The sequence below is a fragment of the Carya illinoinensis genome, chromosome 14 (genome assembly GCF_018687715.1).
Source record: "Carya illinoinensis cultivar Pawnee chromosome 14, C.illinoinensisPawnee_v1, whole genome shotgun sequence".
In the NCBI taxonomy this organism is placed as follows: domain Eukaryota; kingdom Viridiplantae; phylum Streptophyta; class Magnoliopsida; order Fagales; family Juglandaceae; genus Carya; species Carya illinoinensis.
The window spans coordinates 9,048,139-9,073,248 of NC_056765.1; the positions used below are offsets into that span (position 1 = coordinate 9,048,139).

The following is a 25,110-nucleotide window of genomic DNA, read 5'->3' on the forward strand; positions in this document are numbered from 1 at the left end:
CACATATGGATATTCTTTTAAATTTTTCAAGGGATGCCGCTATGAAAATAGCATTAAGTTCTTTGCTATTCTAATTGCAATTAGTGATCTCATCTCTAGTCCAAGCATCAAGAGATGTCTCGAGCTTAGTCCATTCCCGTTCAATTGCATGTCACACACATTCATCCAAAAACTTGAAGAAAGTCCTTATACAAACTTTCTAATAGGCATAGTTTTCCCCATCAAAGTGTGGCGGGACATATAACGATGACGATATAATCTATAAGGGCACGGATCACACTCGGATGAGTAAACTACACTCTGATGCAAATTAAAATTCCCAACATACCCTTGTGAATCCACGAAATTGTTTACCAATTTACTTGAACAAATCGGTTAGATCTCAATATTATGATTAATTAATAAATCAAATACTTAAAGTAAATAAACAAACTTGCATAACACTACGATTGGTTATGAAAGAAAACCATTTAAAGAACTTTTTAAAGGTAAAACTCTATGGGGCAACCAAACTCAAGAAAATCAATCTTATTATTTGAGAATCAATTACAAGTAATCATCAATTACAAAACCTTTGCAACTTAACTCTCTTACTTGCCCATACAAATGACCCGTTTATCTTCTACCGCAGTAGCAGCTAGAGCATCTAGCAATCTTCTAATATTGCCCTTCATTCTGGAACTCCAGTAGCTAAAATCTAATCAACGATTCTCCAAATTTGGACTACAATCACACTTAAAGAGAGAGAGAAAGAATTTTTTCACCAAAATATGCACTAGAAAATACTCTAGAAAATATCTAGATCTGAATCTCTGCCAATCATAACCAATAGGATCCCTTAAATAAACAATCTAGAAAGAGTTCTAGTTTTAGTAGAACTCTGTTGACGGATAGAATCTGTCGTGAAGACGTCTCCTAATGGATTGCTAACTCTGCAGTAACTAATTTTTGTTCAACTTCTATTTTGAATAAGTGCGGATCCTTATGGACTCGAATTTTACATAAATGACTTATCTAAATAACCTTTAAAACTTCTAGATAAAGTTAATAATTATTTTACATTCATCCAAAATTACAAATACAATGATAGGATAAACCTTATTATTTTAATCACTTAGTCATATCCAAACTTATCAACTAAGTCACCTAGTTCTAGCCAAAATCTGGCATCTACACCGACAATTATGTTTCAGATAATCATGGTGTTTGCCTTTTTCGCTTTGTAATTTCTTCATAATTACCACAAGATTCTAGTTCGTTTTAGTTCTTACAAGTTACGCGTCTCTCTTATTGGCAACATAAAAGAATAACTCTTCAATTAAGTGAGAACGAAATGTAGGGATCCTGCATTTTGGACCTTTGTAAATAAAATAACTTCGTTCCAAAAACATAACAGTGTCGTTTTAGTTAGACCAATTTTTTTTTAAAGTAGTGTTGGGAGTTTGGAGTCGGAATTCAGAGCCCACGTGGACTCCCAACTCCGACTCCAAACTTGAAGCAAAGGAGCTGAACTAACTCTGACACCAACTCCGATTTTTGAAAACTTCGACTCTGTCAGGGTTAGAGTGACGTCAAAACTTGAACGGAGTTAGAGTGGTCAGAGCTTTTGCCCACACTTACTTTAAGATTATGTTTGAATAGTGAGATGATCTCAGATATTCTGTAAATAGTAAAAAAACAGTAATAAAAAAATAATGATAAAATATTAAATGATAGTGAATATTAATAAAAAATAAATAAAAAATAATGATAAAATAATAAAAAATAATAGAATATACTGAAAATACTCCACCATCCAAACAGAGGCTAAACCATATGGTTTTAAGTTTTTAACCCTGTTAATACTTTTTGTAAGGGTGGGCAGCGGCGCTCTACACAGCGTTCGCTCCTCTCCCGCATGGCGGGGCAAGCAACACCGCCTGGCATGGGTGGGGGCGGGGCGAGGTATATACATAGGTATATAAACATAAATATTTATATATATACAAAAACATAAATATATGTTTATATAGGTAAATATAAATATATATTACAATTTGTTAAACTTGTTCATAAAGTATGCACTAGCAAATTTAAAAATTATATAGTTTAAAAATTACTACACTATAACTTACATAAAAGATGTAGTAGTAAATTTAAAAATTATATCTTTTTAAATTATAGTCATATTTACAAAATTTAAATTTACAATTTGAATCTAAAAATATATTTTTAATCACTTTTAAATCTAAAAATAATTTTTAAATATAATAAAATATAACCATATTTAAAGTAGAAATGAGACTGAGTGGATTAGATATCCACCCTACACCTCGCCCCCACATCCCGATGGCGGGGGGCTGAGGGGAAAACAACCCCCTCCTCGGTGCGGGGAGGCCGGGAGGGGGGCACCCTTAACTTTTTGGACTTTTATCCGAAATTAATAAAAAAAAAATTCCCTCAATATTTTGTATAATCTTGAGGGCTTTAATTGTGTCAGAAAAAGACACACTAAACGAACGAACAAAAATGATTACCAAGAAAGTGTGCCAATAAAATATACCCGTCATCATATTTTTTAAAGAATAAATCTACTATACTTTCCATTATTATCGTTCTAATTGATCGCTTATCAAAATAATTTTTTTATTTAATGATTAAAAAATTTATTTTAAATATATTAATATATTTTTTATTTTTTTAAAATACTTAAATATATTTTAAAAATATAAAAAAAAAATTAAAAGTGTACTAGCAGAGCACCACTGCTCTTTTCTTAAAGTATTTGTGTGTTTACTTTTTAATATATTTTTTTTAAATACATCCAAAAATGGTTTTAAAAAAACTAAAATAAGAAAAACAAACATAACGCTTATCGGTAAATTTTTCTCGTTAAATGTACCACCATCCCTAATTGAATCTTAGAGTATTTATTATTATTTGTATAAATAATAAAATTAAAAAAATAATAATAATATAAAACGTACTTAATATATCTATCGGCCTCTAAATTAAAATCCTCAAATTCGGACGGCTTGATCATGGTTAAATCATGTTAAATCATTGCTAGATCCAGGAATTCTACCCAACATAAGAATATCATAACTGGACGGCACATGTCGTTTTTCTAAGCTCCTGAAAAATAAGCTCAATTAATTATGTCGTTTTTCTAAACTCCTGGACGTGTGACGTCCCTTCCTTTTGTCTTCCTCAGACATATTTTATAATTATTTTATAAATTATTTTTAAGTAAGTAATAAAATCACGTCATTTTATTAAACATAAATTTTACTATTATAAAATTATTAGTTAGTTGTAAAATGGTTATAAAATAATCGTAAGATTATAAGAATCAAATCATCATATTTTATACATTTCTAAATAACTATATTGTGATGACCCGCTTTTGAGTGTATTTTCGCTGAAATAATTGTTTTTATTTTAATTAATATATCAGTTATTTATTTTAATTTATTTGGTTTTAAAATTGGTTTTTAATTTATTTGATGTTGTGTTTTATTTCTTTAAGTTGTTTTGTGGTTTTTAATCCATTTTCGGCGGTTTGTTCTGTTTTCCCGGAGTGAGGATTGGACCTCATTTCTTTTTGCATCTTTTTTTTCCTTTTTCTCTTTTTTCTTTTTTCTTTTTCCCTTCTTTTCTTTTTCTTTTCTTTTTCTTTTTTTCTTCTTTTTCTTTTTCCTTCCTGCTCCCGCGTCCGAACCCCCCCGATCGGCTCTCTCTCTCTCTCCTCCCTCTCCCTCACGCCGATACCTTCTCTCTACCGGCCCACTGCCGTCCGGCCACCACTCGGCTCGCCACCGGTCCCATTTTCTTCCCCTCCCTCCGGCGCACCACCCCTCCAAAGCCCACCCCCAACCGGCCGGCCGTTTGGCCGGAAAAGCTCTCCAAAGCCTCCACGGATTTTGCTCCGATCCGCCGCCGTCGCTCCACCTCCGGCCACCATTTCTTCACCACTTCATCACCGGTCTCTTGCCGTCCTAACCCACCCATTTCCGGCCTCCAACGACCACCAGAACAGCTCCTACGAGCTTAGTTTCCGATTTGCACTTTCTGGTCATTTCCGACGATTCTGCCGCCACCCACGGCCGTTCATCACTTCCAATAGCTTCACAACCATCCCTAGACCATTCCCTATCAATTTCGTGTCCTAGTTTGTCCCCGTTCAAAAGTGGGTTTTTCACAACCCACGGCCACAGTGAATTTTCATTGTGACGTTACTTTTCCGGCGCCGTTTGCAACGCCGCGTGTTTTCTAAAATTGCCATATAGCGCTGTAAGTATTTTCCAAACCCTATTTTCAGATTTAAATATATATCGCTCATACAATTTATTTATTGTTGTTGGTTGTTGATTCCGGACTGAGTCCGAGGAGTTTCGGGGGTCGGATGGATGGAGGACGGAGTTGTCTGTTTAATTGTTTTATGTTGTTTGATTATTTTATTATGCATTGTTATGGCATTGCATGGTGCATGCACGTGTGTTCGTGGAATTGTGTGAAAAGCCTGTGTATTGGCGTGAGTGGTTTACGGGTGCGTGTGTATCACGACCCCAAGCCGGGATGGGGTATTATCCCGGTGGAGCTCCTCTGGTCACTCGGGAGCGGAATAAACTGAGTGATGTCCCCTGAGTTGTCGCTAGACGACGGGAGCGGGGGCTAGGGGTTGCTTGGCTACGAACGCGCCGGGCGCAGAACCGGGCATCGTCCTACGCACCGACTCCGTGGCCCTTCGCTGGTGAGGGCTAGAGGATGCTTGGCTATGCACGCGCGGGGCGCGGAACTGGGCATCGCTTGTTAGGTGTCACACGCGCGGTGGTACTCTGCGGTGTGGCATTGGAGCTAGGGTGTGCGGATGACCCCTAGGGGAGGTCATGGTGCACGCGGTTAAAATTGGATAATGGTTTGAGAGACCAAATGGGACTTTTGGCGTGGTATTGGGCCAAATGGACTTTTGGGGAGATATTGGGCCAAATGTGACTTTTGGCGTGTTAGTTAGAAAGGTTGTGTGTTTTTGGGCCAAATGGGTTTTTGGCGTGTGTGGAAAACTGGTGTTTTATGGGCTTTGTGCATTGGGCATGTTTCATGCATCTTGTTTGAGTTTTATGTGTTTTTATCTGGTAGTGTTTGGGTTTTACTTACCTGCGGTACCATTTTTGGTTCCGTAGCTTTTGGTGCAGAGTTAGAGGACGAAGAGGAGGAGGCTGAGCCCGAGGATGCGGCTCCGCCGGGTTGCTGATGCTATGTCTTATATTTGTTTAAAACTGTATTTGTGTTTTGTAATATTTTATCTATGTACGTTTTAAACAGCTTGTATTACGTTAAGAAAAATTCTGGTACTTAGTTATGACTTTCGTTATCCGCTGCGTGTTCTTTCGTGCACATTTGTTGCCTTTGCACACACTTGGCACCCGACGATAGGGTGGTGACCCGGGTTGTCACCATCCGGACCTCTCGATTTCTCCGTGTTCGGGCGTGGGGATTTGGGGGCGTCACATATTAACTAATAATAAAATTTGTTGTAAGTATTGATAAAAAAATTGCTATTGTCAAATTGAATTCTTATTTCATTTCTATCTGTGATGCTGTTTATTATGGAAAATTATATTTAGTATATCATTTTATAATTATTCAATTTTTTGATGGAATTGAATACAAATGATTTCTTTTAAAATTTGTTCTCTAAATTTTTATGTTTTCTTAAATAAAAAACTAATTTTTTATTGACTTTTTTTATTGAAAAATTCAAAAATTTTGGAAAAGAATAATTATAATTATTCAAGTTTAGTTGCCAAACGATATATACTCAAGAATTGGCTCCATTTATAGAATTTGTTATTTGCGAGGCGCTGTGGAGCGGTCCGTCTGTCAAAGCTTGAAAAGCAGCCTGCCATTCACAAGGCGACACGTAAGTTAAAACATCATAAATATTTTACACCTCACCACACATGATCACTAGAAGCACCACACAGAAATTAGCATTTGCATTCTCTCTCAGGTTCATTCCGTCTTCGCTCCAAGCTCAGCATCGCTTTGCACAACCATCAATCCTTGCCGCCCAATAAAGCTTAGTTTCACCGCCACCATCTCAGTCCGACGTCGACATCTCCATTTTTTCAGACCACCTGACCCACACGGACAAAGAAATTTCAAATAAAGAAACCCCTAATGAACTACTAAATTTCTTACAACAAACCATTCTCAAACACCCAGTTATTTTCCACTGCCCTTATCCTACTGACTAGAGGCTAGAATGAGGATCAAGAGTTGTTGTTTTTTTTTTTTTTTTTCTTTTGATCCGGTAAGAAACTCCATTGTCGTTCTAATTAGGGCTTTATGTCCATCCCTCAAATTGATACATCGAAGTCATAGACATGAGATTAAGAAGAGAAATCATTGGTAATGAGAAGATAACAAAATCATCGAGAGACAATCATGACATTAACAAAACTTAGAGATAAATTTCAAAACTCAAAAACTGAGAAAGATTATCGAGAGAGAGCCGATAGAGAAATTTAAAAAAGCAAACACTGAAAAAGATTATTGAGAGAGATTACTGTCTGGGTCTTCGTCATCGTCTGAATCGAGCTCTACCACCGTCTGGGTCCAATGCCGTGCGGGATGAGGAGGTCGAGAGCTTCAGGGATTGAGTGGAAAGAGCAAGGGAGAAAGGGAATAAGGAGTGAGAGAGGGAAGAGTCCTCTGATCGGGTGTCTGCAAATGCAAATTTTGCCCAATAAACCTCTTACGTGGCGCATGGTTATTGGAGGGCTGTTATTTTGGTTTTAACAGCCGGACCGGTCCCCAGGATTTCTCTTGTTATTTTAATAAATAAGAATTAGTTTAAAGATTGAAACTTTTCTGCTTGGTCACTTAGATTTCTCATAGGAGAATTTTGAGTTTTAAGATGAAATATTAAAATATTATTATATTATTATTATTTTGAAATTAGAAAAAGTTAAATTGTTTATTATATTTTGTATAGAGATTTGAAAAAATTGTAATGATGAGATAAAAATTTTATGTTTGAGATAAAAAATTTTAATGACCAAATTGAAGGATTTGAAGATTGCTAAAAAAGTGGGTTTATCATTTTTTTTATAAATTTATTAGACAAATTATTTTTATTTAAAAAAGAAAATACTTTCATTACATACAAATCTCATAAAATTAAATTTTTAAACGGAAGTATCGTGACGTTTTAAGTTAAATTATATTAATTTGTAAATTTTTTTTAAATTTTTTTTTATAATTTTATCACTTTTCCTTAAAAAAAAAACCTTTGAAAATAATTTTTAATCTCAAATTCAAAACCAAACATGAAGGTAATTTGAAAAATGACTCGAGGCAATCTGGGTCAAGGTCAACTGCAGCTCTCGTCAAGACAGAGGGCTGAAAAGCGAAGCACGCTTAGCTGGCTCGCACTTCACCAACCTTATAAATAAATTAAATACTAGCATAGTAACGTGGAAAGTACGATTTTCCAGTTGAATGACATAAAATTTTTAATAAAAGGGGATATCATTTTTTATAAAAATAATTAATTAATATATAATTTAATGCATAATAAATAATTTTAAAAAATATTTTTAGATAAAAATAAGTTAATAAAATATAATATTTTTAATAGATATATTATAGTCAAATGTCACAATAGTTAATATACGTATATATGTAGTTAAATTATATTTTGATTTAAAATTAAATATATAATATTATATATATGTAGATATTACATACCTTAGGATTGTTTTTATCTTCTTATCTTTTTTTGTAGTATGTTTATTTATTTATTTATTTCTTTCTTTTATAAATATAAATGGATACTAAATAAAGATAAAAGGTTAAAAAAAAAAATTGAGAGAGTAGAGAGATTTTTGACATTCTTGACCCATAAAAGACAAATAAAATCTCATCATACGATACTACACGGTACTCACTTGGAATATAAAAAAAAAAAGATAGAGAGATTACAAAGACTTGTATATTCCGACGTTGATACGGAAAAGATAAATAAAACCTCATCTACATGAGTACACGGCACTCAAATATCAAAATATTTGAAAATTTCTCAAAGTTTTCAAAGTTTTACAAAGTTTTCAAAGTTTTAGGTATGGTTTGGTAATAAAAATTTGTTATCTTAAATTTAAAATTCTCATCTTATTATTATAATTTTTTTAAATTTTTATATAAAATATAATAAATAATTCAACTTTTTCTTAATTTTTTTATATCTTAAAATAATAATAATATTAAAATATAATATTTTATCTTAAATTTAAAATTCACATCCCACTTACTAAACAGTAACAAAAACAAATACACATTTTGATTTATAAGTTTTTATCTCAAAAGATCTCAAGTTTCTTCTCAAGTTTTCATCTTTTTAGATCTCACCTTATTTTAATATTGCTCTCTCCAATAACATATTGTAAATAAACAGTATATTAACATGAATATATAGTGTAAAAAAAGTAACAGTTGTACCAACTGTGCGGCAAAATATTTGATGAAAAGAAAAAATATTTGCACATAAAATAAATAAATAAATGAAGCAGAAAGAAAAAAGAGAAGAAGGAAAAAAATTGCACTATTGGTAAATAAATAAACAAAGGAAGCATAAAAAAAAAAGAACAAAAAAACAAATTGACCAAATAGTTTCTCTAGTAAAAAAAAGGACGCAGAAAAAAAAATTACACCATTAGTAAATAAATAAACAAAGGAATCAGAAAAAAAATTAACCAAATGGTTTTAAAAAAAAAACAGCAAAAAGAAAAATTGCACTATTGGCAAATAAATAAACAATGGAAGAAGGAAAAGAAAAAAAGAATTGACCAAATGGTTTCTCTCAAAAAAAAAAAAAAAGCAGCAGCAAAAAAAAAATTAAACCTTTGGTAAATAAATAAATAAAGGAAGCAGCAAAAAAAAAAAGCCAAATAGTTTTTAAAAACAATAAAGGAATCAACAAAAAAAAAATGCACAATTGATAAATAAATAAATAAATAAAGCAGCAAAAAATAAAAAAGGAATTGACCAAATGGTTTCTCTTATTAAAAAAATAAAAAAGTAAGCAGCAAAAAAAAATTGCACTATTGTTAAATAAATAAATAAATGAAGCAACAAAAAAAAAATTGACCAAATCGTTTCTCTTAGTAAAAAAAAAAAAAGAGTAACTAGCAAAAAACAAAAAAAGCATTGCTGGTAAATAAATAAACAAATGAAGCAAAAAAAAAAAATTAACTAAGTGGTTTCTCTCAATTAAAAAAAAATCACTATTTGTAAACAAATAAACAGATGAAGCAGCCAAAAAAAATTGACCAAATGGTTTAAAAAAAGAAATTGTACTATTAGTAAATAAATAAACAAATAAAATATTATAAAAAGTACTATAAGTACTTGTGAGTCTTATCATATTATTAACTATAATAAAGTCAAATTAATCTCATCTCATTTTTTAAAGTAAACATATATTTCATCTAATCTCATCTCATTTTAATATATTTCAAAAAATTTTATTTTATTTTACCTCATTTCTAAAAACAAACAAGATAATTACAAGACAAATGGAGTTAACAAAAAATTGATAAAGTTAACCGAAAACAATAAAACAATATTTTCATTTGATAACCACTTTATATATAAAGATGATATATAAAGATGAGTAGCACCGCTTATTTTGATCATACCATACTTTTTTTTTCTTTTCATATTTTTTAATATATTTAAATATTTTTAAAAAATAAAAAAATATCAATATACTTAAAATCATTTCCTAAATCATTAAATAAAAAAATTTAAAAAAAAAATTTATAACCAGCGGTTACTTGGACATGACTAAGGACACAAGCATTTTCCTAAAGATAAAATATTATTATTATTATTATTATTAAGCGTAATACCCATTAATTTTCGTTAAATCCTCACTCAGTCCCTGTCGACCGGAGCAATCTCCCACCCAATGGATCACCGAGAAGAGGACCAAACCTCCACTCCCAGACGGAGCTGGAAGCGGAAAAGGGACCATTCACCCTTAGATCACAAAGAAGGTACCCTTTCACCGTCCTCACACCTCAAGTAGATAAGGTTTATCTTGCTTATTTATATTTTTGGCTATGTTGTGGCCGCATTTGCCGGGAAAATGGTCACTCCATAAAAGTGAAATTACTTAGCTGTTTTTTTTTTTTTTAAATAATTTTGGATTCGATATTGCTCGACTTTTATGTTAAATGGATGATTTATAGATATTTTGTTTTGAATTTATAATGTGATTTCCGTAGTTTATGCTATTTTATTTTTGAGTAAATATGTGCTTTGAGCGGCACCGATGGCTGAGTTGTATGGTATATAGGTTCGTATCCTGTTGCGGGTTCTGCACCGAAATGCTTCAATTTGGATAATTTTCATTCCAACCAGACATGTTGTGTCGTTTTGAACTTTGTTGTTGTTAATATATAAATTAAATAATTAAATTTACCTTTTCCCATCAGTTTTTGGAATAAGTGATGATTTTATATGGTATTAGAGTAGAGATCCTAAGTTTGAATCTTAACTTTACACTTTATTCCAATTAATTATATGTTTCATGTGTTGGACTCACTCATTTAAGAGGACTCTGGCTCACATGTGAGTGAGATTGTTAATATATAAATTAAATAATTAAGTCTACCTCTTCTCATCAACTAAAACTTTTGGGATTAGTGATTATTTCACAATGGGTTCATTTTTCATTTTCCATGAAATATGTTGATTTCGTGCATTATCTGGTTCTTTCCCTCCTATAAAAACTCAGAATTTGTCTCCACTCTCAGTCCATTCCAACTCCAAGACAACAAGCGCCTCCTTTTCAATTGCCCCGACCCTGCCATCATCTTCCGAATTTCATAAGGATTACGATGTATACCTGCATTTTATGGGCGAAGACACCTGCAGGACCTTCGTTGATCACATCTACTATGCCTTGGTACGGGCCGGAATTGACACCTTTCTATATGACGTGGGTCTTTTTAAGGGGGAGGGTGTCTCTAGTCAACTACGTAATGCTATTCAAGGATCAAGGATCTCCATTGTGGTTCTCTCCAAAAACTATGCTTCTTCCAAGTGGTGCCTTGATGAGCTTGTGGAGATCCTGCACTGTAAGAAAACCAAAGGCTGCATTGTTCTTCCAATATTTTATCACATAAATCCCTCAGATGTCAGATGGCAGACTGGACCTTTAGCTAAAGCATTTGCTAATCATGAAGATCGGTTTGGGAGGGACACGAAACTGGTGCAGCGGTGGAGGGAAGCTCTTCAACAAGTTACACGTCTTTCTCGCTGGAAAGCCAGAAATGCAAATGGGTATTATGCTTTCATCTCTGGTCTTATTTTTGTCTCCATGCATTTTTCAGTTTTATTTTTTGTCCTTTTCTTTTCAGTTAAATGAATTGACGGAATATCATTTCAAGTAATTAGAATAGTTGATCGTTTTCTGTTCCATGCCCATTCTACATATATACAAGGATCGTAATGCTTAGAGAGACATTGGTTCTGGAATTATAAAGTATAGGATGGCGTCTTGTTTTATATAAAAAGTCATACAATCTAGGGGATGATATTGAAACCAAATTTTGGTGAGACAACTAATTAATTAGGGCATTTCATTGTATGCCATTGGATAGGACAATAAACTAATTTAAACAACATATCTAAATGATAATTCTTGATAAATTTAACACAACTTAATTGCTTTCCATGACATATTAGTCTGAAATGACTGAAATCAAATGAAGCTGCCGTCTTGGTCTGGAATCTGGATTACTTATATTTTTGTCGTTCTATCTTTTTCTCTCTGCTTATGTTGTTTCTCTACATTCCTTTTGATGTAATGATCAGGTTTGACGCAATGCTCGTCGACAGTGTTGTTTCTAAAGTTCTCAGGTTGAAGGCCATTGACTTGAATGTTGCCATGGACCCAAGAAGAGAGGATTCTGATGCTGAAGAGATAAAAACTTTACTAAATCTTGGAACAAGTGATGTTCACATTGTTGGCATCTACGGAATGGCCGGCATATGCAAGACAACCTTAGCAAGAGCTGTTTATAACCAAGTACGTGGTGAATTTGAAGGGAGCAGTATTTTATCCTACATTACAGAAATTTCAAAAGTGCCTAATGTTGATCAAGGAATCATTTTGATGAAGAAAAATCTTCAATATAAAAGGGTTCTTGTTATTCTTGATGATGTGGATCACTTGATACAACTGGAGGTATTAGCTGGAAGTTCTGAATGGTTTGGTCCTGGAAGTAGAGTCATTGCAACTGCTAGAGATGGATATTTGCTAAGCCAAATGCAAGTAAATGAAAAATATAGAGTTGATGATTTGGAGTCTTATCTACATTTTGTTCGGAATGCTTCCAATATTCCCCCTCGAATAGAAGATGACCATGAGCTCATGATTGGTGCAACACTTGCTGAAACTGCAAACCATTCTGGCTGGGATCTGACCAAGAGTGTTGCGATTGGGTATTTTGCCGACTTTCATGCACTTTATGATTTTTTTTGTCGTTTCTTTTTCTTTTAAATCTTAGGTGAAAATTGATCTAAAATGGATTTAAAAAATCTAGTTTTTGAGTTGAATTAGTTGATGGTTTTCTATTCCACCCATCAAAAGAAAATAAATAATAATAATAATAAGTTGATGGATTTATATTCTATGTCCACTCCGCCAGTACATAAAAATAACATGCCATCTGTGTAGGTTATCAAATTATACAGAAAGATAGTTAAGCCATATTCATAATGATTTTGATATTACTTATATGCTTGATATGAGCTATTAGGCTAAGTTTGAATGTTGAAGTGATCGCAGATAATCTGTGTATGGCAGTGAAAAAGTAGCGTATAGTTTGTAAATAGTAGTGAGCAATTTGTAAATAGTCTCAAATGAAGATGATAAGATCCTTTCGGTGCCAAAGAGTAAAAGACTCTCAACTGTTTTTCTTCTTTTTCTTTCCCTGTGCTTATTTTATTGTTCTATTTTCCTTTTGACATGCTCAGATCACATGAATCAAACTTCACTACCGGTCAAAGCCCTCTATCATTCTCCAAATCTAATTCGAATAGTTGGGATCACGATGTATTCTTGAGTTTTAGAGGTGAAGATAGGATTAGAGGTGAAGACATCCGCAAGAGCTTCCTCAGTCACCTCATATCTGCCTTGGAGCTAGCCGGAATTCGTGTCTTCCTAGACAGCATAAACCTCGAAAGAGGTGAGAACATCCCTGACGGTTTACTCAAAGCTATTGGCAGATCAAGGATTTCCATTGTAGTTTTCTCCAAATGCTATGCTTATTCCGAGTGGTGCCTTGACGAGCTGGTGGAGATCCTGCATTGTACAAACACCAAAGGGCACTCTCTTATTCCAATATTTCATAAAGTGAAACCCACGCATGTACGATACCAGACTGAAGAATTTGACAAAGCATTTGTTTTGCATGAAAGCAATTCTCAAGTGGATGCGGAGAGGGTGCGTAGGTGGAGAGAAACTCTTACTAAAGCAGCAGACTGTTCGGGCTGGGATCTTGAAAGTGATGCAAATGGGTATTTATGCTAAGTCTAGTGTTTTTTTTTTTTTCTTTATTATTTTCTTTAAATATTAGACGAAAATAGACCAAAATATAAAAGTAAATCTGAAACAAAAACAGACTGAAAGAAAAAATTGCTGCCACATGGGTGAGAAGTAGAAAGGTTGGCAATGTAATTAAAATTAATAAAATTAAGGAAAGACTAATTGTAAAAATTTAAAGTAGTTAGGAAAATGCTGAGTTGGCTTGATGAGAGCGAAGGAAATGTTGCAGAAAATAAAATTGTTCCATAATTACAAAATTTCAGATTGTTTGGTATTTATTAACATGACTTTTCAAATTATTTTGTACTTGTTATTAAACGTTTCACAAAAAAAAAAATATCTAAACATTTTTTTCATTTAATGTAAGAATTGATGACATGATTCAATAGGATCAAAATTCTTATTTTGAAAATTATATATGTTAAAGATTTTAAGAAAATATATCCCAATTGGAAAAACCCACTTCATGTATCTATCTCTCTTCTACTTAGTCCTTAAGTTTGTAAAAACTTAGCCCTCACCTATGGTCTTTTAGATTGAATGTAATTTACTTTAGGGTAGTGCTACCATGCCCCCTCAATTTGCCCACTTGGTGTGGTGTGCCTCCTAGTGCAAATTGCACTTTTCTTTTCTTTTTTACTTTTTATTTCAAACATTTTTTTTAATATGTTTAAACATTTTTAAAAAATAAAAAAATACCAATACACTAATAGTCACCTCTTTAATCAGTAAAGAAATTTTTTTTAAAAAACAAAAATTAAATGTATGAGCAATCAAAATGAAAAGCCATACTTAGCATTATTCTTTATTTCCAGGAATAACAATGCTTGATGTACCGATCAAAAAAAGATAAAAAAACAATGCTTGATGTGAAAACAAATTAATGCCTTTTTTCCTAAAGAAGAAAAAAAATTAATAGACTAGATACTACCAGTCACAAATGATTGATATGATAAGAAAAAAAATTAATAGACTAGATACTACCAGTCACAAATGATTGATATGATAAGTCATTTTCTTCCCCTTTGTTTTGTTTTGTTTATTTCTTTATTATAATTCTCATTTGAATTGACATGATCAGGTTCGAAGCAAAGTTGATTGAGAGGGTTGTTGAAGATGTTTTGTGTAAAGTGAACCTAGTGGGAATAGATTCTTACACAAAAAAGATTAAAGATTTATTAAAGCTTGGAACAGCCGAAGTCCGTGCTGTGGGCATCTATGGGAAGGCTGGAATGGGTAAAACAACCTTAGCAAAAATCACCTATAAACAAATCTGTGATAGATTTGAAGGCAGTAGTTTTCTTTCGGACATTGAAGAAATTTCAGTAGAACCTGATGGTTTAGTTCGTTTACAGAAACATCTTCTTCGTGATATCTTGAAAATGGAGAATTTCAAGATCGACAGCATTCATGAAGGAATCGATTTGATTAAAGAAAGTCTGCAAGGCAAAAAAGTTCTTGTTGTTCTTGATAACGTGAATCACATTAAACAACTACATGCATTAGCTGGAAATTCTGAGTGGCTTGGTCCAGGAAGTAGAATCCTTGCAACAACTAGAGATGAACTATTGCTAACTCGACTCGGTGTGCATGGAAAATTTAAGGTTGAAGAATTGAATTATTGGGAATCTTTTAAGGTTTTCAATTGGTATGCCTTTGGGAAGGTTGATGCAAGAGAAGGTTACCTAGAGCTTTCGATTCGTGCAGTGGAGCAAGCTGGTGGAGTTCCATTAGCACTTAAGGCTTTGGGTTCTTTTCTACAAGGAAGAAGTATTGATGTATGGAAAAGAGTATTAGAATATTTAGAGAGTGAGTCTTCACAAGGAGATCCAGAAAATACTTGAAATCCCTTAGGGTATCAGGGGACAGAAAAATCCTATCCAAGTGATGAATTTCTATGGTTTCTTTTCCGTACGTGGTATCTATATTTTCATTGAGAGATCCCTTGTGATGAGTTGATGATAAATATATGCAAGTTTTGATTCCAGATATGGGAAGATCTTGTTCAAACAGAGTCATGGTGTAATCATATGATTCCACAGTATGTCCTATAGGAGCAATGGGAAGCCAGAGAATTTGACTTGCATATACGGAAGATGAAGATTCATGAACATGCTCCAAAAGGCAGACATTATTTAAGTAGTAAAAGCTCTGTATGAGAGAAACATGCAAGATAACATCTTAATACACAGGAAAAACTCTATTCTAAGATTTGTAAAAACTCAATCTATTACATCATATTCTATCTAGACCTATGCAAAATGCCAAAAAACAATCTAAATCACAAGTCCGAATGACTCAGAACACATTTTGCACCTTCAATCAAATTGATTTTTGACCCTCTAAATCTGACTTGTGAACTAGGATCACAAATTTCCAAGGTCACCTACAATTCCCGACTTATCCAACCTGTTGCTGATGATATCTTTCAATTCAATTTCACCTGGAAACCTGCCTTCCTTCAGTTTGGAGAAAACCTAAATGCACAAAAAAGTCCTAATTGGTGAATACTTCAAAATCTTGGAGCAAAATAACGTAGGTAGCCGTCTAAAGAAGAAATCAATAATCCGGGCAAAACCCCATGTATGCACATCATATCAAATGTAAACTGAACAAAGTAAATGCATAAGTTTTGACCAACATGATCAAAATTCAAACACAAAGCAGCAAAGATAAAACATCATGATTGAAATGGAATATAAACATAACATAGCATGTGAGTTTTAAAATGCTCAGTAATTCAAAGAAAGCTAATTGGTAAAGACCAATCAGCTTATTCTGGATGGTTAAAGACCCTAGATTTTCGGTGTACAGGATGTGGTGGATGCTAATGTTGACTGGACTATGTATAAATTTCGAAATGCATCAAAGGCATGATGTATTTACCAGAATCTCTATATGGACTTGCATAGACCAGTGCTTCAGCACGAAAATTGAGTGTCAAAGGGAAAAGGTCACTAACCAATTCATTGTTGAGGTAAACTTCGAAAGCCCCAGAGCTTTGCAGAAAAGACTGGGCTGCATTGCCAAGAAGCCAGAAGGTTGCAATGGTCCCAAATTTATTTGCTCGCAAAGTATAATACCAACGAGGTGGTGTCAAAAATCCAAGCATTGGAAAAATCTGTTCGCCGGCCACTACAATTGCAATAGCTCCTATCTGAACAACTGGAACCACTTTTCCCAGTAGACGCTTTGGCAAGCTCGGTGGATAATTTGCAAGCAGAACATCAATTCCAGGAAAAGCCATCTCCATCATCTTCGTCATTGTCACCGCATTCCCTCTACAGAGTGAAACAAAGCAGCATATTAGAAATATAGATGAGGTTTTTACATGGGAGGAAATACGTTTAAAAGTTTCCTGATGCAAGCACAAGGCTACTAGTCGAAAACTTAAGAGAATTCAAAACACTAATCATGTTTCACAAAGCAGCTGGTGATAGATGGATGTATGGATATGCATCTATGTTTTTTCCTCTAAACATCTTTACTTTCTTCACATTAACTAGCTCCAAATAATAGTTTAAAGTGTTTAGATCGGAATCACGGATGCCAACAATTAGATTTCAGATAATCATGGTGTTTGCCTTATTCCCTTTGTAATTTTTTCATTTTTACCACAAGATTCTAGTTCCTTTTAGTTCTTACAAGTTACACCTTTCTCTTATCGGCAACATAAAAGAATAACACTTCAATTAAATCCTATGATAAAAGCACATATCCACTACTGCTAATCAATAAACTACCAAATTAAAATGAAAAACTTAGAAAAAAAAAAAAAAGGTTGGAAATTTAATATTACTTGTAAGAGCAAGAAGCACAGAAATTGATGTTGACTGTGTTGCCAAAACCGATTCCTCCAACACCGGTTGGCTTCTGCAACAGAAATCCAAAGAAATGAATCGTAGAGAAACCAAACTAAACCTACTATATAAAACAATTAGAAAAAACCTCAGAGGGAAAGTCCAGGTTTTCTTTGTTAACTGGAGGTGGGTCATGGCCGTCGTGGTGGTGGTGGTGGTGATGGTGGTGGGAGTGTTTAGGTGGCGGAGGTGGAGGAGAGAAGAGATTTAAGAGGTCAGAGACGAGGAGGAAAAGTGGTAATCCTAGCAGAAGCAAATGGGTCCGATCCATTGCCGAACACAACCAATACTCAGAGAGACACAGAGAGAGGGGGACAGGGTAGCGATGTGGGTCTTGACACCAATCGCATTGACTCTGTTCTGTTTGGTTTCATTGACAGCTAGGCTCCAAGCCGTAGTTGGGTTAATCTTAAACCCTTTTAAATCATATCCAACTCCTTCCGAATTTATTTGAATCTAACTATTTTCTTAGAGTTTTGTTATATACAAGCACAATTATATATTAATCTATATATTAATACTGATTTATTTATATTTAAAATTTAAATTAACATTATTTTCAATAAAATTTACTTTTTGATCAATTACATCACATTGATGCACAGATTAGTGCACAATTGTGCTTGCAACTATATTTTTCCATTTTCTTATGTTGTATAATTTCTAATTTTCTATGATCAGTCAAAACTGGCTAAATTTCATTCATTGTGCAATCCATCACTGTCTAGTCTTGAAGTTCTTGCCTTTGCAATCTAAAATTTAGCTAATTAAAATTGTCTATATTAGAAGAGGCAAATGGTTTGCCTTAAATGATATAGTAAATCTCGAAATATGTATTGTTATTGTTCACCCTCTAATTGATTAATTTATGTTGTTTTCTCTCTCATCTCTTTTCCTCTCACTCAAACTCTCTTGATAGGTTTTAAGTATTTTGATGTGTAGGTTATTAGAAATTATGAAAAGTACAATAAAAGACTAGGTCAAAAAATATAAAAAAAATATATACATTAATGTGTAGATTAAAAAAATTAAAAAATAATAATATTTTATTTTTATAGTTAGTGATATGATTAATCCAATGTGGGATATAAAATTATTACGGATAGGAAAAAGGTAAAATGTGAAGTATTATTCAAAATTTACCTAAAACTTTAGCTACATAATCCAATGCCAAATTGCCAATAAAGCCTAAAATATAGCTAAGATTTACTTAAATCAGTTAAATTCGAACAGCAAAAGTCATTTAAAGCATTGGCAATAACCATTGCCTAGTCTAAAATGAAATTCCAATATAGTCTTTTGGACATAATATGAACTTTTAAATAGATTAGTCTACATTGGACTATCTATATTACAATTTAAATAAAAATATAATATTATTTATTTTAAATATATTTGATAAATATTTTTTAATATTTTACAAATACACTTCATATATAAATTAATAGCTTTATTAAAAAATAAAATTATTATTTTTTAACTATTTTTTTCCTCAACCTAATTATTTAATAACTTTATATATTTTTTCCCTCGGATCTTAATCTTTGGAGGGAGAAGCAAAATCGTATGAACTAGATATTCTTCCACTTTGATTAAGGGAATCCAAAACAGATGATGCTGAGCTGTCAGATTGTACCTTAATGGCGGTGAGATACCATGAGTTGAAAGATCAGCATAAAAGCGAGAATTGATTGTGATATGTTTCTCATTGAGGCCGTTTTGAGTGCATTTCAGTCTTTTGGCCATAACTTTAGCTACGGATGTTGGAATTGCGCATAAGACCCCAATTCGAAAAGCTCTTTTCGGCGCACAAGCTATCTACATTGAGCATAGCTCTATGTGCCTTTTTTCGACCTCAAATTCTGCTATTTTCTCCTCTGAATCACTAGTTTTAGTTATTTTTTACTATTTATGATAATATTTTGCTTGTCAATTAGGAAGTCATTTTAAACCCAATTTGGGTTGAATTTTTTTGCAGATTGCTTATTTTATTTCGAATTTCAATTTGGAGTATTTTCGAAATTTTTCTATTTTTGGCAAAATTCGGATAAACACTATTTTTGACAAAATTCGGATAAATACGATTTTTGGCTATAACACTCCGGCTTGTGGACTGATTTTCATTATTGCTTGATTTGATAATATTCAGTTAAACCCTAGAGACTTTTCTATCTGGTTTTGAGCGATTTTTCTCCTGTGAATCATCTGTTGGAACTAGCCTGCAGGATAATCGATATTCTGTCCGGCGTCACATTTCTTCCTTGCTCGCAACAGGATAACCTAAATATGCCTTGAATGGCATAAATCCCATCCCTTCAACCCTCTTTTTACAAGATTGGAATGGGTCCTCACTTCCTAATTCACTCGCTCCCTACCATAACCACATAAAACATCAATTCCCACGGAGTATTTCAATCAGATTGTTTCGTAATTGGCAATTAAATTTTGATGAAGTCCCATGGACTTCCATGGTCTACAAAAACATAAAGTAGTGATTTTTTTTTTTTATACACCTTTGTTTTTAATTTAGCGTTATGTTTCGTGCAATCAATAGAGGGATGATCATCAGTGTTCCAGAGTTGAAATGAGCTCATCCAATTCTTCTTATCCCTGTAGTCTTTTTCTTTCTTGGTTCCTTCACTTCAATCACAATCTTTCTTCAGTGGTGTGAACTCCTCCAACAATGGTTGAGCCTTATTTTGTGTTGTGCATTGTATTAACTCCTCCTTCAGAGCTCGAATTGCTACCAAAACGCACATGCAGATAAAAAAGAAAAATGTAAAACATGAGGGAAAGGGTGAAACGGTTGAAAGAAAAAGAATAAAATAATATTTTAATCTTGGAACAGGACCTGACCAAACTTGGAGAGGAGCTAACATTTACTGTAACGTAAATCTCAAACTTCACAAGTCTAACTAGGCCAATAAAAATGATTTTTCTCATTTTTAATTTTATCTTAGACTTGCATTGGTCATTGCCAATGCTCCAAGGAGACTTTGAGCTCCAGTAAATCAGAAGGAAAATCCAAACTTTGGTGAGTACTGGAAATCGACCAAATGACTATTTTATTCTATCTTTTTTCCTTCCAACGGTCAAACACTCTCTCCCTTATCTAAATTTCTCTTTTTTCTTCCTCCCAAACCTTCCCTGGCATTTTCAATCCCTTCCTACTTTGTCCCTCCCTATCGCTAGCTCATTAAGGCTGTGTTTATACTTCAACACTTCTCACTACTGTTTATTACTTTATTATTACTTTTCACCTACTTTTACTACTATTTCTTATTTTTTATCTATTTTTTATTACTATTCATTATTTTATTATTACTTTTCACTTACTTTTTACTACTATTCACAACTCTTCTCAATATTTCTCAACACCCAAACTCACCCTAAGTCACCATCCAGCAATCATCCTTTGAGGTAGTCTATGATACGTTGAAGTTATAAATCATATTATGGGATTTTGCCCTTAATTCATCTATCCCTCACTGTCGCCAACTCCTCCTCTATTGCAACCAAAGCCCCTTCTAACACTGATGACCTAATATTTGGTATGCAACGAGGTATTTTCATTCCCCCGTGTTCTCTCAATTTTCTTTTTCTTTTGTTTTTAATTTTTTTTAGAAAAGTCTAGTTGCAAGCACACTTGTGCACTAATATGTGCACCAATTTATTGTAATTGGTCAAAAAGTAGATTTTATTAAAAACAGTACTAATTTAAATTTTAAATATAAAAGAATCAGTATTAATACGCAGATTAGTACACGAATTTGTTTGTATGTAACAAAACTCTTTTTTTTTTCCTGGTTTCGTGCTCTAACCCTGCATCAAGGTAACATGTCACTTGTTTGATGTCCTTAGAGTCTTTTAGTTACACAACCTCTTACTATGTCTTGTTCAACTTCCCTGCTTGATTAGGTGATCATCTCTTGAAAACCCATATGAAAATTTCTTCAAGATTCAGTTATCAAAGAAATCCTTTCTGATTTGGAGATTGGCGGATTTTCCATTTTGTTCTAATATTGTAGTTTTAAATACAAGTTTGGTTTGGGTTCTCTCAATCGAGAATATATATGAACCATTTATGATCCCTGGTAACCCATTTCAATTGGGGATTTAAAGTTCTTGTTTTTGTTTCAAAATTTAGTATAGTTTTTTAAGATTAATGATTATAAAATGGCTAGTGATTTGGAAATTGTTGATTGTCTTGTCATTACTTTTTATATTTTTATTTGGTGTGTTTCTTGCCAGGTACTCCTGCACTTTGTGGCACCAACTTCGTGTCACTAAAGTTATTACAAATGAAAAGGCTATGAGAAACAATTTGCTCAACTTCAAAGACCTGGAGAAATCGGAAGCTTGCAGAGGGTCTAGCTAGAATCTGAAGCTTGTTTTCATTCTCAGTTAGGATCAATATTCTGTGGTTGGTTATAGCTTAAGACTTTGACAACCTTTATGAAACAACAAACTAAACTAGCAAGAATGGGTTTTCTCTTGTTGATGTTTTACTCCAAAGAGGTTTTTATGTTTGGCCATGGTCCTGAGATTCCTTCACTGGATTGCTTCTATTTTCCATTGGGTTGCTTCTATTCACGGTGGCCACAAGGTAACCGTCCGGGCATTGACCACTCAACTCATGTTGCCGGCAGCTGGAATTGATTTTTAGTAGTAAATCTTTCAATGTATGGCAGCTGGAATTGATTTTTGGTTGAACATTGCTATTAGATTTTTGTGGGCTGGACTTTGCTTCAGCTTCTAATCATGGGCTCAAGAAATTAAAATTAACACTTTAGTTTGATGTTGGAGTCTTTTCTACGTTTTCTTTTTTGGTTGGATGCTTCACTTTCATCAACTGTTTGGGATAAAATTCAATTGGTTGTATATTTGTTGTAATCCTTATTACGACTTGATCAGCTTAAACACATGCATTATTAAGTGAAGCCTTATTCCTGCTATATGTGATTGGTTACTAGGATTGTTGGTTTCATAAATTTTATATGTGATTGTGGGGTGGAAGGTTTGGCAAAATATGTTTATTGGATAATTAGGTTGATGAAAAAATTAGTTGGAAAATAATAATTTTAGTAAAAATTAAATTATTAATTAACATATGGTTAGTGTAGTTGCAAAATATGAAAAAAAAAATATTTAAAATATTATTATTAAAAAAATAATATTATATTATTATTTTGACTAATCCAACGTGGAGTTATATCTTAAATGGTTTTGGATTCATAAAAAATATGTATTTTTAGCTAAATTTTAGAAATGATTTTGATGAAGCCAATGTCAACATTGTAACGAGGCAAATGCCTGATCTATTACTAAGTCTATAACTATATATATTTAGATCAATGTATTATTATATTCTTTAATATATGGCTATAATATATACTACTAGTATATATTAATAATTGTACAATTTATTATGTAATTTTCATTTAATAAATTACTTAATTAAAAAGGTTAGACCAAATGGATTGGATCGAGCTGATAGCTATCAATTTTTTTATTCAATTCATTCCGATCCCTAGGAATGTCCAGTTTGTAGAAAGTGATGGACTGAAATTTTCGGTCCATCACCACTCCCTCCCCCCCCAACCCAACCCGGGACCGGATTGGACCATGCTCACCCCTAAGTATGAGATAGAATTTATTGAAAAGATCAGTGCATGAGGCACATGCCCTATCTAGAACGCGCTTGGGTTTCACATGCCTTCGTGTATTAAAATATGTGTCTCCGTCATAGCACCACATTAGAGGAATTGACATCTTTAGATATATTAGATATGAAAAAATACTATTTGTACTTACATAATTATATGCGCTGATATGTTAGCTATTGAAAATAATAAAAATTTTAAAAGTTCAAATTTGAAATTCAAAATAAAAAAGAAAACACTAATACAATCGGACTGTTATTCTATTCGATAATGTTGTGCATAAAACCATACCTAGGTATAGCAGTACAACCCACCCCATGCCAACCCTCAGCGCATGAACCTCAATCCTCGGCCCAATTACAGACGCATAAATCCAAGTACTGTCGTCAACTCGACCTAGGTACTTAGAGCAACTTACTCTATAATGTTACTGGTTTCCTTAACTACAGATCTTGAGGAGAAAACGGGTCTCTACCGGCCATTCTAAGAAGAAAGATGCTAAATGATCTCATGAGTTCATCATTTCATTTTGACTATTTATATATTTTTTTAAATTCTTTTTACTTAATGATTAGGGCGGAACTACTAAAATTTTTTTAAAATCATATGAAAATTACAATTTTAAATGTGTTTTTATAAAGTAAATTATATGAAAATTAGTATTTGACCCCCTCAAAATTATTTTTTTATAACTTGCCCCCCCAAACCAGATTTTCTGGTTTCGCCCCTGTAATAATGATTAAGCTAATGATTATTAGTAAATTTGTATATATATTTTTTTAATTTTCTTCTTAATGGTTAAGGATGGTTAAGGATGTTTGAAATAAAATGAAAACAAAATAAAGAAAAATGCAATTTGCACTAGTGATAAGATTGAGAAGGCAATTGCCGCAATTCCATGAAGCTAAGTAGGAGCACCCTTCTAACAAAACAAAATGCAACTATTGAGATGTCTTAAAATTGCACAACAGGATGGAAGAGAAAAAAGAGTCATTTCTGGCCTGCTATGACGATTCAAGCCTAGATTGATGTGGTTTGGAGTCCTTGATAGTGGTCTGGTGCGGTTGTATGGTGTCGGTACATACATTCATGATAATAAAAGAAAAATAAATGTAGAGAAAATAAATAGGAAGAGACACACAAATTTACGTGGTTCAGCATATTGCATACGTCCACATGGCGTTTAGGAAAGGCAAACTCACTATAATATGATTGTTTTACAGTCTCTTATAATCTTTTATCCTTACTATACAATGGAAATTAGGGATCTACTTGCTGGAGAAGATGTTCTCGTTGGAGCTCCCTTCGTGAGGTTGAAGAAGTTGCTGAATAAGAAGTCAAAGTCCCTTTTAATTATATGATTTCTCTTTCCGTGTGCCTATCTACAGTGGTGAGACATGGCCACCCCTCCCTTTGTATGTCTGACCACCTCTCCATTTCCTGCTTTCTCCTGATACTATCACATTTTCCTCCTGACACGCTCATCTTTTGTGACGCTTTTGACTCCCACGTACGGAAATGCAGAAATCGTGACATCGGGATAATGACAATACGAGCCACGCATCCCAAACAACAAGTGCTAAGTATGTATACATGTAAAAAGTATACAATAAAAGTCAAAGCGGATAAATAAAAGAAATCAACTAAGTATCAGAATTTTAAATACATGACTACCAAAATAAAAGCATTTTAGAAAATTATACAGTTATCCAGCAAAAATAAAATAAAAGCCAAAATTACATAGTCAAAAAGGGAAACAAATCCCATGATCCAAAAGTAACCACATGTCACTTCACCGGGGGAGCCGATCCCGCAGGTTCAACATCTTCCTCTGCATCAAAATGAATGATTCCATAAAACGGAACTGTAGTGAAGAATACCACATGAGATTATGAGTATCAGTAAGTAACTAACTAAACAACCAAAGAGATAAAAACATATTTAAACCACCAACATGAATGTATTCACATGCTAAAACATGCATGAG

General features: G+C 33.2%; 2 protein-coding genes across 3 annotated transcripts; one reads left to right on the top strand and one right to left on the bottom strand.

The window, feature by feature from the left end:
* The first annotated feature begins 9,889 nt into the window (after positions 1–9,889).
* Positions 9,890–15,589, top strand: LOC122294706 (disease resistance protein RPV1-like). 2 transcript variants are annotated; one of them, XM_043103625.1, is made up of 5 exons: positions 9,890–10,040; positions 10,803–11,331; positions 11,866–12,495; positions 13,030–13,572; positions 14,682–15,589. In XM_043103625.1, exons 1-5 carry the CDS (start codon positions 9,953–9,955, stop codon positions 15,442–15,444), a joined length of 2,553 nt encoding a protein of 850 aa, XP_042959559.1. In that variant the 5' UTR covers positions 9,890–9,952; the 3' UTR covers positions 15,445–15,589. The 2 variants fall into 2 exon arrangements, with proteins under 2 accessions (XP_042959559.1, XP_042959560.1); XM_043103626.1 differs by having other exon boundaries at positions 9,919–10,040; positions 10,784–11,331.
* Positions 15,590–15,703: 114 nt separating this feature from the next.
* Positions 15,704–17,827, bottom strand: LOC122294707 (selT-like protein). The gene is made up of 4 exons (XM_043103628.1): positions 17,549–17,827; positions 17,400–17,473; positions 16,563–16,881; positions 15,704–16,077 (listed from the first exon to the last, which is right to left on the bottom strand). Exons 1-4 carry the CDS (start codon positions 17,729–17,731, stop codon positions 15,967–15,969), a joined length of 687 nt encoding a protein of 228 aa, XP_042959562.1. The 5' UTR covers positions 17,732–17,827; the 3' UTR covers positions 15,704–15,966.
* Positions 17,828–25,110: the final 7,283 nt, after the last annotated feature.